The 21,241-nt window shown below is 46.5% G+C and overlaps 1 protein-coding gene across 5 annotated transcripts in view; it reads right to left on the reverse strand.

Annotated features, from left to right (window-relative positions):
- Positions 1-980: 980 nt before the first annotated feature.
- The window catches only part of LOC115083922 (oocyte zinc finger protein XlCOF26-like), a 39,468-nt gene continuing 19,207 nt past the window's right edge, over positions 981-21,241 (reverse strand). For 3 of the 5 annotated variants that reach the window (XR_003854425.1, XM_029588024.1, XM_029588023.1), the window contains 3 exons: positions 16,070-16,288; positions 3,971-4,085; positions 981-2,507 (listed from right to left, as the gene is read on the reverse strand). Coding sequence is in view for 4 of the 5 variants with exons in the window: in XM_029588024.1 (XP_029443884.1) it covers positions 1,639-2,507; positions 3,971-4,046 (945 nt within the window). In the remaining variant the exon portion in view is untranslated. The remainder of the gene's footprint in view (positions 2,508-3,970; positions 4,086-16,069; positions 16,289-21,241) is intronic. The other 2 variants (XM_029588021.1, XM_029588022.1) reach the window with 2 other exon arrangements.

Below are 21,241 nucleotides of genomic sequence, written 5' to 3' on the forward strand. Positions count from 1 at the left end.
TTTGAAAGTTTAGCACGAGCGCCTTGGATTTGCTCACTGTTCCTTTTCCAGTCATTAAATCAAATTTGATCATATTATGATCACTATTGCCAAGCGGCCCCACCACCGTTACCTCTCTCACCAAGTCCTGTGCTCCACTGAGAATTAGATCTAAAAATGCTCCCTCTCTCGTTGGTTCCTGAACCAGTTGCTCCATAAAGCTATCATTTATCCCATCCAGGAACGTTATCTCTCTAGCGTGACCCGATGATACATTTACCCAGTCTATATTGGGGTAATTGAAGTCTCCCGTTATTACTGCACTACCAATTTGGTTAGCTTCCCTAATTTCTCTTAGCATTTTACTGTCCGTCTCACCATCTTGACCAGGTGGACAGTAGTATACCCCTATCACTATAGTCTTCCCGGACACACAAGGGATTTCTACCCATAAAGATTCAATTTTGTATTTAGTCTCATGCAGGATGTTTATCCTGTTGGACTCTATGCCATCCCGGACATAAAGTGCCACAATCTGGAGTAACTTAGGATGGAAGGGGAAAGTAGGCGGGGGGTCTCAGAGTCCCGCCAGAGCTACATCCCCCGTAGACGTATCCCCTTCCTGGTGTGGGACCACGAGATCTAGTTCCTTTAAAACCTGCGGGATCTAGTCAGATAGGGTATTACTAAGGTACAAAAAAGAAACCTGGATAACCAATTTAAGAGAAGTAGATCAGGACCGCAGGTTATGCCTCTCAATCTGCTGGAGTCAGAGAAAATACTGAGGGATCGCAGGTGGCACACTGGTATATCTAAGGGGTGCCTTTCAGCTTTTCTCTGACTCCATCTGCTGGAGGGGAGGCACAACCCAGCAGTCTGGACTGATCCTGGTACGTACAGGGAAATTGGTTATTTTCATGTAAGCAATCATGTTTTAAAATTGGCCAGCTTACACAGTAGATTGGGACATACGCGAGTAAGGCATACTCTACTTTCAAGTATAAAATGTATGTGCATATATTTTTTAAATAGGTAGGAAACATACACGCATTCAATGCATTGCATGGTTTACGCATACATTTGAGGGTAGATATATGTGTATTTTATGATACATGCAACATTAAATACTAGCATAGCTCTTATGCACAGCCATACAAATGTAAAAGAAAGTGATGTACAGCGGCCACACATAGTTTGAAAGTTATCCTCCGAGTATTTACACAGTTTCCAATGGTTGAGCCATGACACTTTGTTGTGCTTTTCTGTGTATAGGCCTTGCAACATTAGCATATCACATCCAAGCAATGAGATGTGCAACCATTTCTTCCAGTTCTGTTTTACAGAATCTGCATTTTCTGCATTACCATTTTTTCTGTGCTGGCTGTGAACCATTTTATCTGTAGTCCACTATCCTATGCTGAAATGATCAATCTCTCATTCTTAGGGTTGAAGTCACCTCTCCTTAAGACACTGCTGTGTCAAATCTTGATCTATGTAGGGTTTCACTCCAATGTGAATCTTCAAGTGCATTATCAGCTGTGATTTCTAACTGAAGCTTCTATTACAATCAGACATGTAAATGGTTTTTGGCATACTCTCAGCTGAGAGTCAAGTGAGGTGATTATCATATTTAGTGCATGTAATTTTTTTTTCCTTGGGTTAATATTGCCAACGGGTTTTATTTTGCTCATACCACAACAAGAATGAACCTATGTATGGGTCACATTTCCCATCCCTGTGTCTTCCTAGAGAAACTCTGTCACCGAAGGTTTTATCACAGTCCATACACATAAATGGTTTATCTTCTGGGTGGCTGTCCATTTGCTTTTTCAAGTGTGAGATCCCTTGGTGCTTTTTAAGACTTGATAGCCAATTGAAGCTTTCATTACATTCAGTACATGAAAATGGTTTCTTTTCTGGCAGGGTTGACATATACTCCTTTCCCATATGCAACACATTGTGGTGTTTTTGCAGCCCCAAAAACGTAGCAAACGTTTTATTACAGTGAGCACATGAAAATGGTTTTGCTTCTGGGCTGCTTTCATTGTGCTTTCTTGAGATCTCTTGGTGTCTTTGAAGCTTTGAGAGACAAATGAAGCTTTTGTCACATTCAGTACATGTAAATGCTTTCTTTCCAACAGACATCCTTTGATGAATTATTAATTGTGTTTTTTTACTGAAGCCTTTACTGCACTTAGAGCATGTAAATGAATTTTCTTCATTGCATTTTGGATGGGATAATATAGAAGAGTCTTCCCTTGTGAAGCTTTCCCCATGTTCCATGCACACATATAATTTTTGGTTTTCTAGGTTTGCCTGGGGTTTGCTGGCACTTGTATTACTTAGGTAAGTGGAGCTTTCCTCAGGGCTTTTCCCATCCTTATGTGATTCAAACTCATTCCTACATTCTTTCCTACCATCTAATCCATGGGAAAAAATGACTTTATCTTTGCGTGGAATCACCTTGGGGCATTCCTGTTTACCAGCACCTTCTTTCAGATTCATAACTTTATTCTCGTATCCATTACCTGTTGAAGAAAAGAAAATCCAGTATTATTTCATGCTCTGTGGCACTTATCTGAGGGACCATGGAAATCACCTCAGGAATTTTCAAATTAGGGAGAGACCATAAGGTATTATCAGAGGCGAGCAGGGCAAATAATCAAATAATCCTTCTCCTTTTTTTTTTTTTTTTTTTATGCAATCCCCAGTATGGAGATGCACGTCCACCATCTGCTGGAGATGGAGAATACTGCTGGGCTGATGTCACTGCAGGGATATGATGTCAGCTTTGCTCCATCTCCATCTGCTGGTAGAGATGCATAACCCACTGGGTTTGGATTCACCTGTCCGTATGCTAAGAAAAATGTATTTTCCTTTTCTTGGATAAAGAAAAGGAATCAGTATAGAGAGATTGGGAGGAGGAGTATAAGGTAAGAGGACCAGAAACAGGGTGAGGAAAGGAGACAGTACCAAAGATAGAGGAAAACCGAGGTGGGGGAGGGAAATCAGGAATCTTGAATGGGAGAGGAGGAAGGAGAGGGAGGAAGTAGGAGGGGTTGGAGGTGGGTTACAGGATCAGTGGAGAAGGAAGAAGTAGGAAGGAACGGACATTCCAGGATCTGACAGACTGCAAGATTACAGGCGAGAGGATGTGATTTATGGGGTTGGGGGGGATCTGCGTTGTGAGGAAGAGGCAGGTGTCCCTAATGCACTGTGGTCCTGCTTTCCCTTGCATCCCCTTTCTAACCTGTCACCCATTTTGGCATATATACACACACCCAGCACCAATCCCTTTTCTTTTACACACACACACACACAAAAAAAGTCTCTCTCCCCCATTCCCCTCTCTCTCACAGCAACACGACCCTCAGCTGATCTCCTCTCATCCTCCAGTGATCTCCCACTCACTCCCATTTAACCTCTCCAAATGATCCCATTTGTGTTGTCTGCTCCAGACTCACCCTCACCCATCCTGTTCCCTGCATGCTGACTGGAAGGGGAGGGACTGAATCAGGAAGCAGAGGGCTGTTCCCTGCTGAGTCAGATTCAGCACAACTGGAAGGCAGTAAATCTTGAGCCAGCCTGCTGTCTCCCCCCCCTCCCCCCCAGATTGTTGCAGCCCTTGGCACAGGCCTAGTATGTCTATTGACAAATCCGGGTCTCAAATCAATACTTTAGCTGCCCATGAGAGGCTTCTATGAAAATTAAAAAGTCATGGGATAGGAGACAATGTACTTTTGTGGATGCAAACTGGTTAAAAGAGAGGAAACAGAGAGTAGGATTAAATGGTCAATTTTCTCAATGGAGAGAGGTAAACAGTGGAGTACCTCAGAGATCTGTATTTGGACCGGTGCTTTTTAATATACAGTTGTGCTAATAAGTTTACATACCCCTGGCAGAATTTGTAAAATATGTAGCATTTTAAGAAAACATGAGTGATCAGACAAAACACACGCCTATTATTTTTAATGTTTCAGATTAATCACACCTGTGCCTTGTTTGATTGTAATTATTGTCTGTGTATAGTCAATGAGTTTCTTAGATCTTGAAAAATCCTTGTGCATTTCATCCAGGGCAGCACTGACTTTAGTGGTTTATGAAGCCTGGGGAAAGCAAAAAAAACTGTCAAAGGATCTGCGAGCAAAAGTAGTTCAACTTTATAAATTAGGAAAAGGATATACAAAGATATCCAAAGATTTGAAAATGACAATTAGTACTATTCAAACTCAGATCAAGAAGTGGAAATGTATGGGTTTGGTTAATATCACGCCAGACCAAGAAATATTTCAGACACAACTTCCAGGAAAATTTGTCGGGATGCAAAGAAAAACAGACAAGCAACTTCTTCTGAAATACAGTTTTCTCTGAAACAAAGTGATGAGGGTGTTTCAGTATGCACAATAAGAAGATACTTGAATAAAAATGGGCTGCATGGTAGAGTTGCCAGAAAAAAGCCATTGCTGCACCAACACCACAAAACAGCCTGCTTACAATATACCAAACAGCACCTAGAGAAGCCTTAAAACTTCTGGAACAAAATAATTTGGACTGATGAGACCAAAACTGAACGCCATGGTCACAACCATAAACACTATGTTTGGAAAGGAGTCAACACCATCCCTACTGTGAAACATGGATGTGGATCTTTTTTGTTTTAAGGGGTGGGGTGAGCTACAGCGGCATAGAGAATTTAGTCAAAATTTATGGCAGGATGAATCAGCATCCTATCAGAAAATATTGGAGGAGAATTTGCATTCATCAGCCAAGAAGCTATACATTGGGTGCACTTGGACTTTCCAACATGACAATGATCTGAAACATAAGGCCAAGTCAACCCTTCAGTGGCTGCAGCAGAAAAAAGCGAAGGTTTTGGAGTTGCCATCACAGTCTCCTGAGCTCAATATCATTGCGCCACATTGGGGAGAACTCAAACATGCAGGTCACACTAGACAACCAAAGAATTTACAGGATCTGGAGGCTTTTTGCCAAGAGGAATGGGCAGTTTACCACATGAGAAAATAAAGGGCCTCATTCACAACTATCACAAAAGACTGCAAACCATCATTGATGCAAAAGGGGGCAATACACGATATTAAGAACTAAGGGTGGAGTCATGTGATATGATGATCTTGTGAGGACGTTCTCCTTGCAGGCTCCGGGTGACTTTGCCTCAATCTACGGCATCCTGACCGACCACTAGCTCCTTAAACTTTGATTTTCTCATCAGTTTCTAGAGCACATGAGCATCGAGACGTACATGTCCAAATCGCCGTCAGGTATGCCAGAGCGACCCGCCAAGAGAGACAAAGAAAAAATTTTAACCTGGTGAACTCAAGATGGCTCGGGTGGCAGACAAGGCCTCGCAGGGCCCCTTGGATAAATTGACAGTGAATGCGCTTACACAAGCAGTAACGTCAGCTATCACTGTGAAATTGAACATGATTTCGAAACAAATTTCTGAGCTACAAACTCAATATGTGAATTTGGTCCAAGGTTGGATTTGCTGGAGGGACGTGTTTCCTCAGTGAAGAATGACACTCTGGCCCACATGCCACAACTGGACCAACTACAGAAATTGGTAACAGCCCAGGCAGAAAAAATTGACAATCTGGAAAACAGATCTCGTCGCAATAATGGAAAAATTACTTACCTGATAATTTCGTTTTCCTTAGTGTAGACAGATGGACTCAGGACCAATGGGTATTGTGCTCTCCTGATAGCAGATGAGAGGCGGAGTCAGATTTCAAAGCTGTCATCAGCCTACATATACCCGTGCAGCAAGCTTAGCTCTTCAGTATTCTCTTCGAAAAGCCAGTGTGGATATATGTTGCTTAATTCTTGATTACACTTGATTAAACTTGAACTGGTTCAACTGATTATATATATATAAAAACTTTGGACTGGAGACCGCCAGTGCACTTAAACAATGAACGCCGACACCTGGGCAACTGCGGGTGGTTTGGATTAGAGGTAGGCCGTGGCTTACCCATACTTGCTCAGTCTCAAGATTTGATATCCGAGGTTCTCGATTTCTGGAGCAGCCGTGGGCGGGATGCTGAGTCCATCTGTCTATACTAAGGAAAATGACATTATCAGGTAAGTAATTGGAGAAAATTCATTTTCCTTAGTGTAGACAGATGGACTCAGGACCAATGGGTATAGTGTACTCCTGTTAGCAGTTGGAGACGGATCAGATTTCAATCTGATGTCAGCCTCTAGTACATATACCCCTGCAGGAAGTGCAGCTCCTCAGTATTCTTCCTTGCAAAGCATTGTGGATATATGTGTGACTGACTGATTGATTAACTTAATATGATTAACTTAGATAACTTTTGTTAGAACGTTAAAACTTGATTAACTTGAACAGGTTGGTTGACTATAGCTGGAGACCGCCAGTGTGCTCAACCGGAAAGCGTCGACACCCGGCAGGGTGGATGCCCTAGGGAAAGGAAAGCATGGCTTACCTTTGCATCATTGAAGGACCATGTATAGTGGCAGCCGCGGGTGGGCTGCTGAGTCCATCTGTCTACACTAAGGAAAACGAAATTATCAGGTAAGTAATTTCTCCATTTTCTAGCATGTAGCAGATGGACTCAGGACCAATGGGATGTATAAAAGCTACTCCCGAACTGGGTGGGAGGCTGCCCGTGGTCCATTAAGGATTGCTCTTGCAAATGCTGTGTCCTCCCGAGCCTGAACATCCAGATGGTAGAATCTGGAGAAGGTATGGATGGAGGACCACGTTGCCGCCCTGCAGATCTCGGCAGGTGACAGCATTCTAGTTTCTGCCCAGGAAACCGCCTGGGCCCTGGTGGAATGGGCCTTGACCTGTAGAGGTGGTGGTTTTCCCGCTTCTACGTAGGCCGCCTTGATGACTTCCTTGATCCAGCGGGCAATGGTTGCCCGCGAGGCCACTTCCCCTTGTCTCTTTCCGCTATGAAGGACGAAAAGATGGTCTGTCTTTCGTACTGGTTCCGACATTTCCAGATATCTTGATAGGAGTCTGCTGATGTCGAGATGGCGCAGACTACGGGCTTCTTCCGGCTTCGTCAAGCCGTCCATCGCAGGTAGTGAGATGGTTTGGTTAAGGTGGAAGTGTGAGACCACTTTGGGGAGGAAGGAGGGAACCGTGCGTAGCTGAATGGTCCCCGGGGTGAGTCTGAGAAATGGCTCATGACTTAAATGGACCAAAGGGCCTATTAAGTGTCTCTGTGTCAATCTAGTGGAAGATCGTAAGGATCTTTTTCAGGCTAATTATGGACCTCTGCTGGGTCATTTATGTCAAGACATGCAATATTGGGATAGATATCATATATCTTGGCTGGGACGCATAGCGGTCGTGAAAATGAATCTATTCCCTAGATTATGCTACCTCTTCCAGGTTCTACCATGTCTGGTAGCAGATTCCTGGATAGCTGGTTTACAGCGGAAAATATTCTCATATATTTGGAAACGGAAGCCACTGAGAATAGCACGTCATGTGCTATACAGACCTCGATTTAAGGGTGGTTTGGGGGTACCTAATCTCCAGAAATACTATGTAGCCTCTCAAGTGCAAGCGGTGGTGGATTATCATATTCCTGGGCATAAGAAACAATGGATGGTAATTGAACAGGCGAAGTTGGGGAGGGAGGTTCCCGAAAACATCTTCTGGGAACGGACTCCCTTCAACCCGAGGGATCCCAGTGTTTTGCCCTCCTTACACTGTACGATGACTGTATGGAATAAATGGCGGGAACGCCTCACTGGGAAGAAGGGGTATTTTTTTCCTGCCCAAGTACAGGGTCTACATGATTTCCAAGTCGGGACAGGCTCCCGGACATTTCGTAAATGGGCAGATAAGGGACTTTATAGGTTCCATCAGCCTTGGGGGGGGGGGTCAAACCCTTTTCGCAGTTACGGCGGGATTTTCTTTTGCCTCACGGGGATTTCTTAGCCTATGCTCAAGTGCGCCACTTTTTACACAAACCGGAGGTCTCCAGAGATCTTCAGAAGGGAGTCTCCTTGATGGAAACCTTTTGTGAGGCCTTGTGTAGACCACCTAAGTTGATGTCAAAACTATACAAAATATTGGAAGACACTGAGGTTTACCAAGCTTCTCATCTTCGGGCTTTGGTGCGAGGCTTGGGTGGGACCTGGGATAAGGAACGATGGGACCAGTGTTTTATGAGTTTGGGGAGATATGCTATGTCCACCAATATGATTGAAAATGAATACAAAATGCTTTATAGGTGGCACCTTTGCCCCGTAACTTTAGCCAAATGGTACCCGTCCCTCAGTGATAAGTGTTGGAGATGCGGGACGGGGACGGGGACCTTTACCCATGTCTGGTGGTCATGTCCGATTATACGGGAGTTTTGGGAACAGATACTGAGAGTAGCTACCGACTTGGTGGGTAGAGCACCTCCATTATCTCCTGAGCAATGGCTACTGGGACTCTGGCGAGAGGCGGGGGGATTAGGTAATACGCGCCTCCTGCGCTACCTGGCCATCGCTGCCCAGTCGGTGTTGGCCCAGTGGTGGAAAAAACCAGAGCCACCGCCTTTAAAGATGGTTATTAATCGACTCAAGGGAATACAGATAATGGAGAAAATTGCTGCTTATCGGAGAGATAGGGTGGTCAAATATGAACAGTTTTGGGATCCCTTTGTTCAGTGGCTCCTGTGCCAAGAAAACGGGGGGAGGAAACATTAGCCGGATATGCCTCATGCCGGGCTGGTCTACCGAGTTGATTTTCGGGCCCCGTGTGGGTGATTTTTAGGACGGTGGGGAGGTAATGGCTGGAATGTATTAGGTCTTAAAGGTCTTTGCAAATATCCTATTCATACATGTCTGATGGCGGGTTTCTGTTTGGGACGATGTTGTTCTGAAGTGTTAATGTTGGGCAGGGGGGGGGGGTGGGAGAGGATGGGGGGGGATTTGTTGTTACGAAAATGTTTGGATGAGTATAGTCCCTAACGGGACGCAGCTGTATGGAAAATGATGGCATGTATATTTACTGTGGTCCAAATAAAAATGTTAAATTCAAAAAAAAAAAAAGAAATGGCTCACGACAGGATTGGGCCTGTAGCTCTGATATGCGGCGGGCCGAGCACACGGCCAGCAAGAACATAGTCTTTAAGGTTAGCAGATGGAGGGACAGGCCTCGGAGGGGTCTGAATGCAGATCCCGCTAGAAATTCCAGGACGAGGTTGAGGTTCCACAGGGGCACTGGCCACTTTAGTGGTGGGCGAATGTGCTTGACTCCTTTCAGGAAGCGTGATACATCTGGGTGCGAAGCTAGGCTGTCGTCCTCGATCCTGGGGCCGTAGCATGACAATGCGGCCACCTGTACCTTGATGGAGTTGAGGGACAGACCCTTCTGAAGTCCGTTCTGTAAGAATTCCAGGATCACGGGAACTTTAGAGGGACGTGGTTTGACATTGTGGTCTTCGCACCAGGCCTCGAAGACTCTACAGATCCTTATGTATGTTAGAGATGTGGAGAATTTGCGTGCTCGGAGGAGAGTATCTATTACTGCCCCCGAGTATCCCCTCTTTCTCAGGCGGACCCTCTCAATGGCCAGACCATAAGAGAGAATTGAGCTGGGTCCTCGTGGAGAATGGGACCTTGTTGTTGCAGATCCCTGTGTGGAGACAGGGGTAGTGGACTCCCTGCTAGTAGCCTTCTCATGTCTGCGTACCAGGGTCTTCTTGGCCAGTCCGGGGCCACCAGAAGAACTAGTCCCCTGTGCCGCTGAATCTTGTGAATGATTGCGCCCAGTAAGGGCCACGGCGGAAAGGCGTATAGCAGGGTCCCCGGTGGCCAGGTCTGTACCAGGGCGTCGATCCCCTGGGACTGCGGATCCCGCCTGCGGCTGAAGTATCTGGGTACTTGAGCGTTGGATCTGTTTGCTAGAAGATCCATGTCTGGAGTCCCCCACAGATGCACTATCATCTTGAAGACTGTGGGTGACAGCTTCCATTCTCCTGGGTTTAGACTTTCCCTGCTGAGGAAGTCTGCCGTGGTGTTGTCCTTCCCGGCGATGTGGACAGCGGAGATGTCCTGGAGACTTGTTTCCGCCCAAGCCATCAGCGGGTCTATTTCTAAGGACACCTGTTGGCTTCTGGTTCCGCCCTGCCGGTTGATGTAGGCTACTGTCGTGGCATTGTCTGACATCACTCTGACCGCTTTGTCTCGAAGTCTGTGGGCGAACCGCAGGCAGACCGCCCGTGCTTCTAGGCGGTTGATGTTCCACCCCGCCTCTTCTTCATTCCACCGCCCTTGAGCGGTTAACTCTTCGCAGTGTGCTCCCCACCCGTGTAGGCTGGCATCTGTGGTGAGCAGGATCCAGGTTGGGGAGGATAGTCTTGATCCCCGGCTCATGTGGTTGGTCTGTAGCCACCACCTTAGTTTGGTCCGGACTCTGCTCCGTAGTGGTAGACGTATGGAGTAGTTCTGGGATCGTGGACTCCACCGTGATAGGAGTGAGCGTTGCAGGGGCCTCATGTGGGCCAGCGCCCATGGCACCGCTCCCCGAACGTTCACCAAGGTAATAGTAGTGGTGGCGGCAACACTCAGGAAGGAAGGAATCCTCGTTCATCCTTACCTGGACGATTGGCTGATCAGAGCAAAATCACCGGAGGAAAGCCACCAAGCAACCAACAGAGTCATAGCTCTACTGGAAAGCCTGGGATGGGTAGTCAACACAAACAAGAGTTCCCTACAGCCCTCGCAGTCGCTGGAATACCTAGGAGTCCGATTCGACACCAAGGAAGACAAGGTCAGCCTGACCCCCACGAGGAGATCAAAGCTGTGGGACCAGCTCCAGACTGGTCCCACAGCTTTGATCTCCTCGTGGGGGTCAGGCTGACCTTGTCTTCCTTGGTGTCGAATCGGACTCCTAGGTATTCCAGCGACTGCGAGGGCTGTAGGGAACTCTTGTTTGTGTTGACTACCCATCCCAGGCTTTCCAGTAGAGCTATGACTCTGTTGGTTGCTTGGTGGCTTTCCTCCGGTGATTTTGCTCTGATCAGCCAATCGTCCAGGTAAGGATGAACGAGGATTCCTTCCTTCCTGAGTGTTGCCGCCACCACTACTATTACCTTGGTGAACGTTCGGGGAGCGGTGGCTAGCCCGAAGGGTAGTGCCCGGAACTGGTAGTGACGATTCAGGACCTTGAAGCGTAGGTAGCGCTGGTGTTCCTGATGAATTGGGATGTGTAAGTAGGCCTCCGACAGGTCCAGGGAGGTGAGGAACTCTCCTGGCTGTACTGCACATATGACTGTGTCCCATTAAATCATGTCTTTCTATATGCTCTACAATTTTGATCTTGAGAATAGTTTCCACTATTTTTCCCGGCACTGAAGTCAGGCTCACTGGTCTATAATTACCCGGATCGCCCCTGGAGCCTTTTTTAAATATTGGAGTTACATTGGCCACCCTCCAGTCTTCAGGTACAATGGATGATTTTAATGATAGGTTACAAATTTTAACTAATAGATCAGAAATTTCATTTTTGAGTTCCTTCAGAACCCTAGGATGCATACCATCCGGTCCAGGTGATTTGCTACTCTTTAGTTTGTCAATCTGGCCTACTACATCTTCCAGGTTCACAGTGATTTCGTTCAGTTCATTGTGTCCATTGTGACCTTAGAGTCCACTGCATGACTCTCATGGCCAAGCGGGCCATTGGGGTAACCTGTACTGAGGATGCCATGTGTCCAAGTAGGATGAGAAGTGGCGTGCAGTCGTGCGTTGCTGAGACTGTAGCTGGTGTGTGAGGGAGATGAGAGTGAGAGCTCGCTGTCGAGGCAGAAATGTCTTTGCCTACAAGGTGTCCAAGTCTGCCCCTATGAATGATAAAGTTTGAGATGGGACTAAGCAGGATTTTGCGTAGTTGTCGAGAAATCCTAGTGAAATCAGAGTGTGTAAAATAAGATGTAGGGACGACAGAGCAGCTTGCTGAGTGGGAGCCCTGATCAACCAGTCGTCTAGATAGGGGTAGACGTGAACATCTTGAGTCCTGAGGAAGGCTGCTACTACTACGAGGCACTTGGGGAAGACTCGAGGTGCAGATGCCAGGCCAAATGGGAGCACTCGGTATTGATAGTGCTTGGGCCTACTAAAAATCTCAGGAACCTGCGATGAGATGGATTTATCGCAATGTATGTGTACGCATCTTGGAGCTCGAGAGAGCAGAGCCAGTCTCCTTTTTGCAGAAGAGGAAGGAGGGAACCCAAGGTTACCATCTTGAACTTTTCTCGTTGGAGGTACTTGTTGAGGGCACGTAGGTCCAGAATTGGATGAACGCCGCCGGATTTTTTGGGGATTAGAAAGTACCGGGAATAGAATCCTAGGCCTTGTTGAGAGTAAGGTACTGGTTCTATTGCTCTGGACTGGAGGAGGAGGGAGACCACCTGCTCCGGGAGTAGTGAGTGGTCAGATGTTCTCCACGCCGGTAGAGGTGGAGAGTCCAGTGGAATGGAGAGAAAGTTCAGGCGATAACCTTGAGAGGCTGAAGAGGTTAGGGCTGTTCAGCTTGGAGAAGAGACGGCTGAGGGGGGATATGATAGAGGTCTTTAAGATCATGAGAGATCTTGAACGAGTAGATGTGACTCGGTTATTTACACTTTCAAATAATAGAAGGACTAGGGGGCATTCCATGAAGTTAGCAAGTAGCACATTTAAGACTAATCGGAGAAAATTCTTTTTCACTCAATGCACAATAAAGCTCTGGAATTTGTTGCCAGAGGATGTGGTTAGTGCAGTTAGTGTAGCTGGGTTCAAAAAAGGTTTAGATAAGTTCTTGGAGGAGCAGTCCATTAATGGCTATTAATCAATTTTACTTAGGGAATAGCTACTGCTATTAATTGCATCAGTAGCATGGGATCTTCTTGGTGTTTGGGTGGTTGCCAGGTTCTTGTGGCCTGGTTTTGGCCTCTGTTGGAAACAGGATGCTGGGCTTAATGGACCCTTGGTCTGACCCAGCATGGAAATTTCTTATGTTCTTAGATTATGGCAAGGACCCACTGGTCTGAGGTGATTGTGGGCCAACTGTTGTTGAAATGGCACAATCGACCTCCCACTGGTATCTGAGGCAGTGGAAACTGGCTGCTGCTCTCTATGCAGGAGTCAAAACCAGAAACAGGGCCCGGCTGAGGAGCTGCTTGTGGCTTTTGTTTACGAGGTTGACGAGACTGGGCCTTTTGGAAAGGTCTTGTGGAACGAGTCCTAGACTGTGGCGGATAGGACTTCTTTGGATGGAAGAAAGACTTTTTAGTATTCTTCCTGAAAGTCTGTTTGGAGGAATACTCAGAGGGCATCAGAGAGAGCTGGCGAAGGGTCTCATGATGGTCCTTGAGTTCCGCCACTGTCCGCTGAATCTGTTCGCCAAACAGATTGTCTCCTATGCAGGGCAGATCAGATAATCTCTCTTGTACTTCAGGGTGCAAGTCCAAAGACTTAAGCCAGGCGTATCTTCTTGCAGAAATAGCAGTTGCAGATACCCTGGAAGCGGTGTCGAAGATATCATACGAGGATCTTATTTCATGCTTCAAAACCCTTGTGTACTAGGATTAGAAGTTGTTCCTGGAATTGCTGAGGCAGGGACTCTGCAAAGTCCTGTATCTGCTTGAATAAGACCCTGTTGTACTGGGTCATATACAGCTGATAGGAGGTGATCCGAGAGATAAGCATCGATCCCTGGAAGACATGCCGGCCAATGGCATCCAGGAATTTCTGTTCCTTACCTGGAGGAAAGGAAGACTGGGGCTTTGCTCTTTTTGCCCTTTTTTGGGCGGATTCTACAACCACAAATTGGTGATCCAGCTGAGGTTTCTGGAAACCTGGGGCTGACTGGACCAAATAAGTGGTATCAGCTTTTCTGTTGACTGAAGCAACAGAATCAGGGTGTTCCCAGTTCTTTTTGAGAAGATCCAAAAGAACCTGGTGAATAGGGATGGAGGTTATTTCCTTGGGAGCATCCAGGAATTGTAACAGCTCCATCATTTGATGTCTGTCATCTTGTTCAGTCTGCAATTGGAAGGGAACCAATTCAGACATTTCCTTCACAAAATTTATGAAGGATAGGTCCTCTGGAGGGGAACGCTTCCTGCTTTCAGCAGAAGGTGGCGATGGCAAATCATCGGTGTCTTGAGAAGAATCGTCGGTCCAGGTATCATAAGGATCAGCACCTGCCCCACTAGGAACCTGAGAAGGACGGGACGATGGTATTCCTGAAGGTCCCGGTCTAGGCTCCGAATGCATCGAGGGAAGTACTGGAGGCACCGATGAAGGCATCAAGGGCATCGATTGATGGATCGGTGGTACTGATGGGCGCATCAGCATCGATGGTTGAGGCATCGGCAGGACTCCCGATGGAGGAAAGCGGAACGGTGTTTCCCCTCCTGATGATAGGGTAAGCGGGGAAGGCACCGGAGCCCTCGGTGACCCAGGATCCATCGGTGGAAAAGCAGCTAGAAGCGCTTCCATCTTCGAGAGCAGCGGTGCCAATGCTGCCGGAATGGGATCGATGGTTGGTTCCGCGACAGGTACCGATTTCGGTGCCAGGGGACCTTGGAGTCTGTGCATCGCCTTATCGATGGCCTCCTGAACCATCCAGTCCAGTTCTACATGGAGACCTGGAGCAAGCAGCCCCGGCTCCGGAAAGGAAAAAGGAGGCAGAGGCATAGCCGGAGGGACCACCGTTAAAGGTGGAGTCACGGCTCCTGATACCCGTCTGGGTGATGGTTGCTTCAGTGACCCGGTCGCAGAAAGGGTCGATGCCTTTTCTGGATGGGGTTTTTTCGATGGCGGCTCAGACAATGGCGAGGTCGATGACTTTCCTTCCTCGATGGTCCGAGACTTCCGGTGTCGATGCCGATGTTTCTCTCTACGATCTCCTTGGTCCTGAGTGGGGGTAGAAGAAGTCAAAGGCCGAGAAGTCGTTGACGCCGGGCGGTCACCAACTGGTGGCCGATACTGGCGCGAAGTGGACGGTGCCGGTTTGGACTACGTCTATGCAATAGACGGCATCGGGGTCTGAGAACGGAAGAGAAGTTCCATCTTCTCCATTCTGGCCTTGCGACCTTTAGGTGTCATTAAGGCACATTTGGTGCAGGTCAAGACATCATGCTCGCACCCAAGACACATTACACAGACTTTATGAGGGTCTGTTATGGACATGGTGCGAGTACAGTCCGGGCACTGACGGAACCCCGACGCCATGGCCTTTGAAAAAATTGAGCCGCAGTACGGTCGACGGCCAGTAGGCCGCGAGGGCCAAACTCGACGGGAATCGACCGAAAACGGGTAAAAACTTACCGGAGTATCGCGGAGACAAAAATTCGAAGGAGGGACCCCTGTGGGGTATGAAAGTTTTTAGTAATTCCGTGAGGAAAATTCCTATCAGGAATCTCTGTGGAGCTCCTTAACCCACGTGGCTACTGCTGCGCGGAAAAAAGAAGACTGAAGGGGGACCCCTGCTGGCTGCAGGTTTAGTGCCATGCTGGGCATGCCCAGTAGGTGCCAGTCAAAGTTCTAGAAACTTTGACAAAAGTGTTCCGTGATTGGGCTCCATCCTGTGATGTCACCCGTATGTGAGGACTATCATCCTGCTTGACCTGTGAGAATCGGGAAAACCTGATATTCGACTACCATTTACCTCCTGTAGGCCAAAAATGCCCAAAGTGTGAATTGATCCCACAGAGAATTCATGGTATAAAACTCATGAGGCTGACAACATTGAGGAGTACAAAACAATGTGCACTGTTCTGCCATTAATGAACAGGGGACAACACAGGACAACGTATGCGGGGGGGGGGGGGGGGGGGGGAACAAGTAGGCATGGTTCAGGACCTCAGCTTCAAGTGTGGGCTGGGGGCAGAGACCCCTCTGGCAACTGAGAAGTAAGCCTCTGTTTCTATGACCAACCAACCTGGCAGCTCAAAATCCCAGTCGCAGAGAAACAAGGTGGCTAATAACAGTATTATTTATTTTCATGTAAAATGATCAGTGCCAAACGCAGTTAAGTCTTCAGCAGACACTCCGCAGTTTCTTCTGTCCCGCTAACCTAATACTTCGGCTGTAATCATTCCTTACTACTCACTTGTTACGTGGATCTCTCTTCTCTCCCAGTTGAGTCGTCCGAAGGCATCCGGCCCCTCCTCTTCTTCAGTGCACAGTGAAAAGACAGACGTGATGACTGGAAAGTTCACGCCGGGACTGAGGTTACTTTCCCTTGCCTCGGAGACAGATTGATCGCCGTAGCTGTGCAGCTCGTCTTCTTTAATCCTCGATAAAACTTCAGGATCAGCCGCTGTGCTCCCTGGTACATGAAAATGCAACCATATAAACTGCTCATAATGCAAGTTTGTTACTAGCAATCTGTCATGTTGTCATGTAAACAACATCACTGCTAAAACAAACCATCCTACAAGCAAGGGTAATTTTAAAGAAGGGATGGAGATTCTGGCTGTGAGATGACTGACCTAGATCTGATTTTTTAGACAATTTGCATGGGCGGCCATAGCTTCTATTCTAAAATGTTCTATTGTAGAGTTTTCAGGGCAGGCAGCCAAATAAAATCAAAAACAATTTTTATTCAAACTATACAGGATTTACAGATTAGGTTAGACAATGGGTTAGATGTTTTTGTAAGGTGAAAACATGATCACAGACTACTGAACAGCAGAGTTAGGGAACCCTGCCATTCCACGGAGAGCACCGGAAAATGTATGTCTAGCACCCTACTCTGGTAATACAGGGAACCTGCCTCCAAGAGAGGGAGTCATCTGCACGGAAGAATCCCCGTCTGCCCTGTGGCGAAGGAAGACAGGTGGGGATGCGGGTTACTGAACAACACTCGGAAGAGATAAGTCCCGTGTCACCGAGCCACCTTCCTTATTGTCTTCTTTTTCCCCCCACCCTGTTGCTTAGAACAGGATAAAACAAGTCATATCAGCACACAAAGCAACAATGTTTTTCTCCTGGGGGAATTCTGCGCAAAAAAAAATTTTTTAATTCTGTGCAAAAAAAATTTTAAATTCTGCAAAATTCTGTATACTTTATATTGGTCAAAACAACACAATGTACACGATAGTCTTTAAGTAATTACATTTTAAATTAATACAAAAAAAAGTTATTACTTAAAGATATAGAATTTTAAATATTTTGAGCAAATTTCCCCAGAAATTCACTGTAAGAGTGTCCCTTCCACTCGCTCTCCCTACTCCCCTGACTACTTTCCCTCTCAGGCCCCAATTCCTCCACCTGCCAGTATCTCTCCCCTCCAGTTCTAGGCTCAACCCCTTCGACTCTATTTCCACTCCCAGAGTTTGACCCCTCTCTCAGTACTGCCCCTCATACAAGCTCCCTCTGTTCCTCTGTCTCTCTCACACACACACAGGCTTCCTCACTCGCACACACACATCCCCTCTTACGGGGCCCCTCTCTCTCTTGCATACACACCCACACGGGCTCCCTTTCTCTCTCATGCATACACCCTCATACAGGCTACTTATGTTTCTCTTACACACACCCTCACACATGCTGTCTCTCAAGCACCCTTACACATGCTTCTAGGAAAAGTAAAAAGTCATGGGGTAGGTGGCGATGTCCTTTTGTGGATTGCAAACTGGCTAAAAGACAGGAAACAGAGAGTAGGATTAAATGGACAATTTTCTCAGTGGAAGGGAGTGGGCAGTGGAGTGCCTCAGGGATCTGTATGGGCCCCTTACTGTTCAATATATTTATAAATGATCTGGAAAGAAATACGACGAGTAAGATAATCAAATTTGCAGATGACACAAAATTGTTCAGAGTAGTTAAATCACAAGCAGATTGTGATAAATTGCAGGAAGACCTTGTGAGACTGGAAAATTGGGCATCAAAATGGCAGATGAAATTTAATGTGGATAAGTGGAAGGTGATGCATATAGGGAAAAATAACCCATGCTATAATTACACAATGTTGGGTTCCATATTAGGTGCTACAACCCAAGAAAGAGATCTAGGTGTCATAGTGGATAACACATTGAAATCATCGGTTCAGTGTGCTGCGGCAGTCAAAAAAGCAAACAGAATGTTGGGAATTATTAGAAAGGGAATGATGAATAAAACGGAAAATGTCATAATGCCTCTGTATCGCTCTATTCTGTCTGCCCTGCAGTTAACAGGTTTCAACAGTCAATACTTTTGGGCAAATTTTAAAATCGCCCACGTGTGTAAAATACGGGGGTTATGCACGTGGCCGGGCCTTGCGTGCGCTGCGCACATTTTAAAAGGGGCCCGGCCTCGGGCACAACCCTTGTTAGGCACACAAGAGCCAGGCCGAAGAAAAAGGGAGGTCCTGGGGGCGGGGAGGGGCGGAGCTGGAGGAGGCTGGTACAGCGGCCATTTGCCGCTGTGCCGGGGGGGGGGATCGCCTACTGGCGTTAAGTTCTAAAACAAGAAAAAAAAAAAAAGGTAGGGCCTTTTAAGGGGTCGGGGAGGACAGGGGAAGAGGGAGGAAGTGTGGGCAGGGGGGGTAGGGAAGTTCCCTCACAGTCCGCTCCTTAATTGGAGCGCTGGTATCCAAGCTCCTTAATTGGAGCAGATTGTGAGGGAACTGGGGAAGGCTGTGATGCGTCGCCACGCGAAAACTGCATTAGTCAACCCCCCCCTTGCACGCACATGTTATAAAATCACGCGTCCATGTGCGCGCACCAGCACGCACATGTTATAAAATCATGCGTCCATGTGCGCGAGCCGGGTAGCGCGCGCATATGTTTAAAAATCTACCCCTTAGTCTTTAATCACTGAACACAATCTTGGTGGGTGGGGCCCGTTGTTGCACTACACCGCAAGAGCTGGTAAGATCCAAAGTTTGTCAAGGGGCTCGTGACGTCTCTCTACCCAGCTGGAGAGATAAGATTTAAGTGCAGCTCCTGGTCACATTGGCTTGGCTTCATGAAAAGGAAAACCTTTTGCCTACATTTTTTCTTCTCTGAATTTAAACACCGAGTCTAGTCTCTTTTTTTTTTCCTGTGTTCTTCTGCAATGCTACAAACCGACACACTCTCATTTCTTACAGTGTCCACGAGCTCCCTTCTGCTGGGAGGTTTCATACATTGGCTCCTGGCTGTCCCCTTGTCTCCCATTTGGACCCACTGCTCTCAGTCTCCTACTAAAAACTTTATCTTGCTTGGATACCAGCACTCTCCTATTTTAATCCTCTGCTTGCTCTCTTTTGCTCTTCCTGGGTTCCTTCTGCTGGGAATTCCTCCTCCCTCTTCTCACAGCTCCCAGTGCTCTCTGAACAAAGAAACAAGTCCCTAGCTCCCCCCTCCCCCAGCCAGCTCTCCACTCTCCAACCCCTGCTGTGAGTTCAGCTCAACAGGGAAAAAAAAAAACCCTAGAAAGCTCCATGGTTTGTTTGTTTTTTTCAAGCTCTCCAGCTTCCTTTATGGTCAACAGCCCTGTCCCTTCCTGGGCGATTCAGCTGGCTCTTGATTGGCTCCTGAAGTCAGGTGACCTACATCTATGCTGATCTGGGGTTTGACAATGTAGCAGCTGCTGGTTTTTAAATGAAGTTTGCTTTGTGCAAGTCAGCTGCAGTACCAAACAGTGCTTTTAATATTAAGTTCTCTTGCAAGAGAGAACAGTTGGCAGGATGTGCAATGCAACAATCCTTGAGACAAGTTGGAGGTACAGATGTATTTGTTAACTTTAAATAGAAAAAAAATATATACGCCCTACTGATGAGAGGGTCTATGGCAGGGGTCATGAACCTTTTTGGCTGAGAGAGCCATAAACGCCACATATTTTAAAATGTAATTCCATGAGAGCCATACAATATGTTTAAAACTAAATACAAGTAAATGTGTGCATTTTATGTAAGATCACACTTTTAAAGTACAATAAGTTTCTGAAAATATTACACCAGGCCTTAAGACACCAATACATCTCCTATTAGGAAAACGGACCAAGTCAGGCTGCTATAGAGTCCTAAACAGAAACTACACGCCAGCAGAAAACCTCACCTGAATCACGTGCTGTCCCTCACCTAACATAGAATAAAGAGACCAAAATGCATAACAAGAAGCATGCAGAAACAACTGAATTGGAAACTGCAACAAGCCAGAGTCTCTGTATGCAGTGTAACAAAGGAAAAAAGAAACATCACCCATCCTTATAAAACAAATCAAGAAATATAAAATCATCAGCAGTAAAACTGTACTAACAAAAAGAACATATTTTGAAACAGCTGATGAGTGGAATATCCAATAATTAAAAACTCATATAAAACATTTCCAGATACCAACAAAATATTTCAAAATAGCAGACACAAAGACCCAGTAATGAAAAATAATAAGGATACAAAAATTTTTTTGCTCTGCATACCTGGGAACATTTGATATCCAGGTGTCCTGAGATTGTTCTGAATTAGCAGGAGGCGGGGTGGTTTGCTTGGAACTTTCTCCTCTCTCAGTCACATACTAGCGCTCTCTCTCACACTGGCTCTCAGTTACACACCTATACACACATGCTCTCAGTCACTCACATATACACATGCTTTTTCTCTCTCACTTATATAGGCTCTTAATTACACATTTACACACATGCTGTCTATCTTTTCATGCTTACACACACACACAGGCTTTAAATCACATAAATACATGCTGTCTTTTTCTCTCACACACAGACTCTCCTTCACATGCTTACAAACATGCTCTCTCTCTCTCATTTACACACAGGCTCTCAATCACATGCTTACAAACATGTCCTCTCTTTCTCTCATTTACACACAGGCTCTCAATCACATACTCAATGTTCCATCACCTAAACCAGCTCTCAATCACACACAGACACACATGATCTCTCTCTTACTTATACACACAGGTTCTTAATCATACATACACATGATTTCTCTCACACACAAAGGATCTCAATCATACACACATACTCTTTCACACATACAGGTTCCCAATCATAAACTTACATTCATGCTCTCTCTCTCACAGGCAGGCTCTCAATCACAGACATACTCTCTTTCACATGTACAGGCTCTCAATCATTCACATACATGCAATCTCTCACTCACACACACAGGATCTCAAACACACATGCTTGCTCGCTCATTCACTCTCTCTCTCCCCCACCCCCACCCCGGGAACTCACGGCAGCAGCAGCCTCCTCCCAACGCTAACCTCCTTCATTTTCAGCCCTCGCGGAGGCGGAATCCCATCGGCCGCGGTTGAAGCTCTTCATTTTCCTCCGAGCCGCGCTGCAGTCTTCTTTT

The sequence above is a fragment of the Rhinatrema bivittatum genome, chromosome 2, assembly GCF_901001135.1.
Source record: "Rhinatrema bivittatum chromosome 2, aRhiBiv1.1, whole genome shotgun sequence".
Classification (NCBI taxonomy): Eukaryota; Metazoa; Chordata; class Amphibia; order Gymnophiona; family Rhinatrematidae; genus Rhinatrema; species Rhinatrema bivittatum.